Here is an 8,728-nt window from a genome sequence, read left to right on the forward strand (position 1 = left end):
GTGTTGCATGTACATACTGGGGCTACAAAGGATCAGTTAGGGTGAGGTGTGTTTTCCAGGCCAGGAGGATTTTTTCCACGTCATACCTGATGAATACTATGCAACAAGGCCGGGTAGGAGAAAACCCGCCTCCCACTCTGCCTGCAGTGTTGCAAACAGTACCTGGGGAAGGCCCCGGCGCCCAGGCCTGCAGCACCTTGGTAATGCTGTCATCCCAGGTTCACAGAGAAATGAACTTTAACTATAAAGCCTCTCATATAGACAGCACACTGCTCCCTTGTAGCTGATCAAAGAATTACTACAACAGTGCACTTAATCCCTAAAAGTCAGCAGTGCTGGGCTTAACTGATGCTGAATATTGTTTCAGAATCAAAGGCGTGCCTCCCGGCCCCAAGTCTGGGAGAAAACTAAGCTACTGTATCACAGTTGAAAACTCAGGGGAACTTTGATATCATCTCTGTTTAATTTCCCCGGCCCTGTGAGCCTGGGGTTTATCTCGTTTTATCAACTCCTGTACTGAAATCAAAACCCAACTAACAGAGCTCAGACCTCTCTCCACGGAGGCCCTTCCAGCAGCGGGGTGGGGTGGGGGGCAAAAACTGCAGGGGGGAAGGGGGCGCTCCATCAAAGGAGGCGCAGCAGGAACCCAGACTCGGGTTCTGCCAGCTCTGCCCACCCAGGGCTGAAGGCATGACTCGCACACAACTTTGGAGGAGAGTAATTTCAAAGTATTGGGGGGGGGGCAGGTTAAATTGGGCTACTGTAATTGAAATGACAAAACCAGTGGATTAATTAAGTCCCTACAGAAAGATGAACTTGCAATCAGCTTGTTTGAAATCCAAAGTCAAGGGCCCAAAAGACATAAACTGTCTCCCCACATCCACCAGCTTGCGGGGCTGGGGAAGAGCAGTGGATAAATATTTCACTCGCCACGGGAACCTGACCAACAGCGGGGTGGAGACTGAGAACGGGCTGTGCCCCAGTGAAGGCTGCCGCTGTGCCCATCGTGGGGCAGCTACTTTGCCTCCTTCCCATGGCAGCAGCGGTCTGCAAGAACCCAGGCCCCCTTCTGCCCCATGATGACTGGCATCTTTTTGCCCACAAATCTTTAGCAGGTACAGAAGGACACGGCCCCATTCCCACCGGAGGGAGCCCACGACCAGGCTTTACCAATGCACACCACCCCACACACAAACTGGGCCGCCTGCATGCAGCGAAGGTGCAGAGACCTACCTCCTCGGGAGATGGCAGGCTGTGGCCTGAGCCCATGCAGCACCCAAGCAAGTGGCCAGCCAGCTCTTGGAGCTACTCATGGAGGACAGTGCACAGGCTGAGAGGCGTTCACTGTGGAACCTCAGAATGCCATCCTGATGCCTCCTGCACTTGGTCTGGACCACTTTCCCCATCAGAAGCCAAATCACACTGTTGAGTATGGTCAGGGGGCAACGGACCACAGGCTGCTGGGAAGGCTGCTAAGATATTAGGAAACTAAAGCAAATATTTTTCTAAGCTCTCCTAGATCGCAAAGAATTTTCCCGCTAGGGAACTAACAATGGTGAGCACTTCCTTTCCCCCAGAAAAGGCCTGTTACTTCTAATAAAAGAAACTGGTGTATACATGCATCCATTCTATCTGACCGACGCTTAGATTTTTATTAACCATTTGTATAACAAATGGATTTTCCACAAATCATGGGATACAGGCCTAGGGTTCACGTTGCTGCAGCTCATACAGTACAAGGCTAGATCCCAGAATTCACTCTCCAAAAATAAATCCAGGATCAAGTTCTACAGCCCTGCCCTAGCCAAAGCCCTGCCTCTTACAGGCCTGATTCTGCACAGCCAGGGAACCTAGTGCTGGGGGTAGGGGGGCAATCTCCCGTATACTGTGTGCCCCACCCCCACCTGCCCACAAACACTGCAAACGAGGGTCAGCCCTGCCCCCTCCCATCAAGTCTTGGTGCCATATTGTCCCGTGGAGAGAAGGAAGAAGGAGAGCCCCAACAGAAGGCAGGTGCTCTACAAATGGACACCATCCCAGGAGGACCCAAGAGACACGTTCTCTTGATGTTCAGGGACGTAAGGTAAGTCACGCCCTTACTCTGGTTTACAGAGTGAAAATGCCAATATTACCTCAACACCAAGCAAATGGGCTGCCAGGTGGGAATTCATCAGAACACCTGGCTTCAGGTCAGCCAGGCACGTCCCACCACCACCACCCTCCCCTCTGACTTTCACAGGGGTCTTGAGAGTTTCTTCTCATATGTTTTGTCCTCTAATCTTTCTACCTGTATGCTGATGGCTTCCAAAATAACCTCCACCGCCCCGACTTTTCTCCTGAGACTCAGAGGTATGCATCTAGTGCCCTGCTGGCTATTGCCACCCGCAGGTCCTGGCTGAACGTGTCATCCTCCCCCTGAAGCAGCTCCCATATTCCCAGTACCTGGCAGGACCTGGCACACAGCAGTAAGCCCATGAACATTTACGGAGAGCCTTTGTGTAAGCAGTGAGGGAGAGTTCTCAATGACAACAATGGACAATCCAACATTCTGGAGCAGAGATTCAAACACTAGCAAGCGTGAGTCACCTGGGGAGTCTGTTAAAAGAGACTCTTGAACCCACTCCCAGCAACAACAACAACAAAGTGTAGGATGAGGCCTGAGAAGGCATTTCTAACAAGCTCCAGGTGACGGCCAAACAGCAGATCCAGTCTGAACTCTGAGTACTAGACAGCAGGTACTCATTAGATGTTTGATGAATGAATGAACAGAAACAAAAACCTGAATGTAATTATCCATGGGGAATAGCCTCAGAAAGAATCCTTCAGTCTCTCCCTCCCCAAACAGGTCAGCCAAGAGCACTTAGTTCCTCCCCTAGGATACCTGCCCCACCATTCAAAATCCAGGTCACATTCGGAGAACCCTGCTGTTCACCAAGGACGTGGTCTTAGCATACACATGTGCACACACGCATGTATACACACACAGAAACACACAGCCTCGCCTCTCAGAAGGTTGTAGCACACTTTCCCCAGTAGGACAGTAGCTGTTCAAAGCTGTTATGTCCACCCAGGGCCTAGCTCACAGTAGGTGCTCAATAAATGGATTATGGGGCGGGTGGGTGGGTGGATCGATGGATGGATGGATGGATGGAAGGAAGGAAGGAAGGAAGGAAGGAAGGGAGGGAGGAAGGAAGGAAGGATGTATCAAGTTCCCATCATCCTTTCAAAACTGCCCCTCTTTCACTGAATTAAGAAGGATACACGAAGCATCATGGACAATGGCAAGAACAGCCCCGTGGGCCCCTTCCGATGGCAGCACCAGGCTGGGCATCCATGAGCCCAGGACAAACACCACAATTCTAGGGACAGGCAGGCTGCAGGGGCGGGGAGGCGGGACTGCAGCACTCCCAGCAATCCAGAAGTGATTGTGACTCAGTCCAAGCAGGCTGGATGAGGGCCTGGCAGGGGCCAGGGCGTCTCCAGGCTGGTTGCACATAAGACTCCCCTAAGGAGTTAGTAAAAACCACAGCTGCCCATTCCAACCCCCAAGCTGTGATTTAACTGGTCTGGGCTTGGGCCGAGACTGGATAATGCACGGCCCAGGTGAAGTGCACGGCCGCCACCCGCGGAGCTCCTAGGCTGGGGGAAACATCCCAAAGAAAGGGACTGCCCATGAGGGGACACTTCGTTCTGCCAGGGTGAGATGGGAGGGAAGGGCAGGAGCTCAAGCTGGCCTCCTGGAAAGACAGAGGGTGCAGAGTAGCGAAGGTACTGTAGGCACAAGATGCCGGATCAGCAGCAGCGTGAACGAACGCACACCACTGGGGGAACTGCGGGTAGCAGATGGGCTCTGAAACAAGCTTATGAAATGCTTAAACAAACAAACAGATAAACAAAACAGTTAAAAACCTGTCTGCACTTCTCTGCTATTTCTAAGGTCTAAGCAAAGGGGAAGGAAGGAAGAGATTCTCAAGTTTTTCGTTTGTATTTCCTCTCCTGTAACTGTAGGCTTCTTGAACTCATGCCACTGCCTGCAGACTTCCGTGGGCCTTGTCATTAGCTCAGCGGGGGAATGGGAATGGACAGGGCGCCAGCTCTGGAGTCAGGGGTCCCTGAGCTTGAATCCCGGCTCTCGTACCGCCTAGAGCTGTGTGACCACAGGCACAACAGCTCAACCCGCCCCAAGTGTCCGGCCCCCTACAACGGGAATAATAGATAATATTTCCTCTACAGGGTTATATGGTATACAGAACTTGTAGAACTTGCATCAAAAGAAACAACTGACAGAAGGAAATGGACCACTTATGGAACGGGAGAAATTATTTCCAAACCACATGTCCGCTAAGGAGTTAAAATCCAAATCTATAAAGAACTCCTACAACTTAGCAACAACAGCAAAAAACAAATACTTGATTTAAAAAAAATGGGCAAAGGACTTGAGTAGACACTTCTCCAAAGATGATATACAGATGGCCAACAAGCATATGAAAAGATGTTCAACATCACTAATCACTAGGAGAATGCAAACCAAAATCACAACGAGCTGTCACCTCATACTCACTGGGATGGCCCCTATCAAAAGCCAAAAAATTAGTGTTGGCAAGGTTTGGAAAGCTGGAAACCTGCTGCACTGTTGGTGGAAATGGAAATGCAGCCACTGTAGAAAACAGTATGGGGATTCCTCAAAAAATTAAAAATAGAAGTACTACTCTAGGGTCTGGCAATTCTGCTTCTGAGTATATACCCAAAAGAACTGAAAGCAGGGTCTCGAAAAGATATTTGTACATCTGTGTTCACAAAGGCATTATTCCTAAGAGCCAAAGGGTAGAAGCAACCCAAGTGTCCACAGACAGATACGGATAAGCAAAATGGGTACATACGTGCAGTAGAATATTATTCAGCTTAAAAAGGAAATTCTGGCACATACTACAACATGAATGAACCCTGAAGACATTATGTGGAGTGAAATAAGCCAGTCATAGAAAGACAGATACTATATAATTCCACATATGTGAGGGCCCTAGATGAGTCAAATTCATAGAAACAGAAAGTAGGATGGTGGCTGCCAGAGCCTGGGGGGAGGGGAAATGGAAACTGTTTAATGAGTATAGAGTTTTGCGAGATGGAAAAGCTCCAGAGATTAGCTGCCTGACAATGTGAATGTCCTTAATGCCACCAGTTTGTACACTTGAAAATGATTAGGATGGTACATTTTATCTTCTGTGTGTTTTACAATTTAAAAAAGGCATCTACAAGTGTGGTTTTTGAGTTTCAGTAAGCAGAAGTACAACCCAAGGTTCTTACTAAACACAGAGATTCTGGGGTCCCCTTCCCCTAGATATTCTGATTGAAAGTCTGGGTGTGAGGCTCTGGAATCTGCATTTTCATAAACATCTGAGGGCTATTTAGCACACTAAGAATTCATTTATTCTGCTCTGGTTCTAAAGGGTCAAGGAATATTCTTTTGAATATTTTGCTTTGCTGATCAGTAGCTGTTTAAAACATACACACACACTATGCCTTGTGTGTGTGTGCGTGTGTGTGTGTGTCTAGAAAGATCTCATGTTGATTCTAGCCACAGCCCAACAAGATGGTCCTCCGGTCTTCAGGGAAGGAGGAGCTACAAAGCTTGGGTCTGTGGCCCCTCGGCTCCAGGCCCATGGGCTCTCACATTTCAGCCTGCACAAGCTCATCTCACCAGAAGTGTGTCAGGTAAACCAAATATGTGCCCCACAGGATGTCCCCAACAAGGGAGGTAATGTCAGGTACAGCCTGCGGGGGGCTCTGCCTCCCACAGAGGGGAGAGGAGGAGAGCTAACACAGGCAACCCCACTGCCAAAGTGCACAGGACGCAGGGAAACCACAACTCTCAAGGGCAGCCGCAAGCAGAAGGCCAAGGAGAGCCAGTGGGGCCAGTGAAACACTGGCCAGGGAGGGCCTCCGAGAGAGCAAGAACAGCCTGAGAGAGCCAGCTCACTCAAGGACTCCAGGCCTCCCCTCCCACAACCCAACCAGCAAAGGAGACTCTGCTCATTCAACCGCAACCAACTAAATACAGTGTCCTCAGCCCACCACATCAGCCATGTAGTCATTTGTTATCTTCATCATCATAATAGCACCTTTGACATTTCCCATGCTTGGCTCCAACTCCATCATTACTTTCCAGTGTGGCAACGAATGTTGCTCTTTGAACAGGAAGCATGGAGCACTTCCAACCTGCTGAGGCAGAGGGGCCCACGACTTTTGGATTCGGACTCCCCCAGAAGCAGATCTGCCATGAAACTACTAGCAATGAACCTTTGGCCACCCCCACCCCTCATCCCTTCACCCCCCTCCTGGGAGGGCCCAGCAATGTGTTCACACGGTCGGGTGGTTTTGTAAAATGTACAAAAGCAAGATATTCTTGTTTTCTTTTTCTTATAACCCCTCCCCACTCCAAACTGTCTAACCCAGAAAACCAGGGTCTGCCTCTGGCTTCCACCTAAATTTGGTGAGGACTCCCCCACACCCTCCGCAGTGCCACATGCATTCACATACATCAACTCATTCAGCCTTACAGGGTAGGTTATATTCTCACGCCACTTTTACATAGAAGGAAATCGGGATTCAGAAAGGTTCTGTGAGGGGCACCCGGGTGGCTCATGGTTAAGCATCTGCCTTCGGCTTGGGTCATGATCTCTAGGTCCTGGGATCGAGCCCCATGTCCGGCTCCCAGCTCAGTGGGGAGTCTGCTTCTCCCTTTCCCTCTGCCTCTCCCCCTGCTGGTGTTCTCTCTCTCTCAAATGAATAAAAAAGAAAAAGAAAGAAAAGAAAGAAAAGAAAGAAAGAAAGAAAGAAAGAAAGAAAAGAAAGAAAGAAAAGAAAAGAAAGAAAGAAAGGCTCCGTGAGGTTCCATGACGTGCCTAGGGTCACTCGGACTGCAGGAAATAGACTAAGATTCAAATCCAAACCCCCAAATCCAAGCCCTGTGTTCTTCTTACTCTTTCATCTCCTCCTAGTTGTCCTAAGGAGAGCTAAATAATAACCACAAACAAAAGGACACTGTAAAGAAAAAGTAAAAATGAAGCTACTCTTCTGATTAATAAGTTAACAAACACTTAAGGATAATCACTAACTTTTACTGACCACTTGCCCGGTGGCAGACCCAGAGTTAAATGCTTCTCTTGCAATATTTCATTCACGGCTCACCATAATCCTATGAGACAGATATTAGCCTCACTCTACAGAGGAGGAAACTGAGGCTCAAAAGAGTTCATTAATTTATGCAAGAACACACAGTAAGTAGGAAAGCCAAGGATTCAGCTGAGGTCTAACTCTAAAGTCCTTGCATTTAACCATGGTGCACTGCTGCAGCTGGATGTGGGGAAAGCCCACCAGTGGGATGGAGGCAGGCAGGGAAATGCCTTCAGCATAAATCAGGAGTGTGGCCTAAGAGCTAGGCAGAAAGAAGGAAAAATGTTGATCAGAAAAGATGGTTCTGGGCTCAAATGAACCAATCAACTGGTTCACATGGGCCTTGATGCCCAGATCCCAGCAGAGGTCCCACCCCTCAGAGGCTCCATTTAAATATTCTCTGCATGGCCCAATATCTCAAAGTACCACAACAATTTCCAGTGAACAAGAAAGGTGTCCCCTGTGCCCTGTAACTAACCTTCTGAGTACCCTGAGCTTTTTGGTTTGTCTGGCTTTCCGCAGAGCTTATCCCCTAACTTTTCTAAGGCTTCTCTGGTGCAGCTGATAAGACTTTTTTCCACCCCCTGTTAAAATGAGATGAGATCCAGCCAGCTGTCGAGAAATGTACGATGAGATTATACTGAGAAGGAACCAACAGAGACAAAGGCCCCTAAAGAGTCGCTGGCCTGCTGTGGCTTTTGTGGCAGAAATCTGAGTGGGCGCTGGCTCTTGAGTGGGGGTGGGGAGCAGAGAAGGGGCAACGACCATTTGCCTTTTGCCTTCTTGGGGCCTTCCTCTGTTCCTTGCTGAAGAGGCTGAGAGGCAGGGGACAGAAGAGTCACATCTTTGGTAGTGAGAAAGGCTGGTAATTTAGGAAGAGTTGTCTGTTGGTAACAAAGAGGACAAAGATGCTCATGGGTCTGCCTTCTTCACCTGGGCCTGTCGCTGGGGATCTGATGTTCCCTGGTGCTCACCCATAGCTCTTGTACCAGCCCCTGCCCGGGAGCCTCACTTAGGCTGCAGTCTTTATGGGTGCTCATCAACACTCCCACCACGCTTCCAGGATGGGTACTCTGGGTCTTGGCTGCCCAGGCTGGGCACCTCACCTTTAGACAGGTGCCCTGGCATTTGGGTGTCCTCTCTGCTGTGTCCAGGTCACAGAGGAGGCCGCACCCCAGACGATGCTCAAGGCTCAGGTGCAAGCTGGTCTGCACCACGTGACCACAGAGAGCTGGACCCCAGGCTGGGCCAGTGAAACGACTGTCTCCAGTCTGTGCAGATGGCCGCAGAGGCCTGGGCACAGGTGGGCCGCCTCACCGCCTACCCAGGCGGGGGGTGGCTCTCGGGGACCCTCACCTGTCCGGCCCAGGGGGCGGGGGGGACTGCTGGCATTCGGGTCCCTAATTTCCCTCCCGCCTGCCCGCCGCAAGGCCAAGCCGGTGTTCGAGAAGCCGCGGCGCACGCGGGCTCTGGGCAGAGGCCGCTGGGCCTGTCCCCGCGGCGGGCCGGGCACCGAGCCCGCAGGCCTCGGCGCGGCCCGGCTCCGCCCGCCCGC

General features: G+C 50.4%; 1 protein-coding gene across 2 annotated transcripts in view; it reads right to left on the reverse strand.

The window, feature by feature from the left end:
- MVB12B (multivesicular body subunit 12B) overlaps window positions 1-8,347 on the reverse strand; it is a 184,240-nt gene extending 175,893 nt beyond the window's left edge. Inside the window, exon 1 of one of the 2 annotated variants that reach the window (XM_025888621.2) lies at window positions 8,148-8,347. In XM_025888621.2, the coding sequence (XP_025744406.1) occupies window positions 8,148-8,213 (66 nt within the window). In that variant the 5' untranslated portion in view covers window positions 8,214-8,347. Of the gene's footprint in view, window positions 1-8,106 lie in introns of both variants that reach the window. The other variant, XM_025888622.2, reaches the window with a different exon arrangement.
- Between the last annotated feature and the right edge of the window lie 381 nt (window positions 8,348-8,728).

Source organism: Callorhinus ursinus, unplaced genomic scaffold (assembly GCF_003265705.2).
Source record: "Callorhinus ursinus isolate GAN/ISIS: 27379988/994484 unplaced genomic scaffold, GSC_fseal_2.0 scaffold24, whole genome shotgun sequence".
NCBI classification, from domain to species: domain Eukaryota; kingdom Metazoa; phylum Chordata; class Mammalia; order Carnivora; family Otariidae; genus Callorhinus; species Callorhinus ursinus.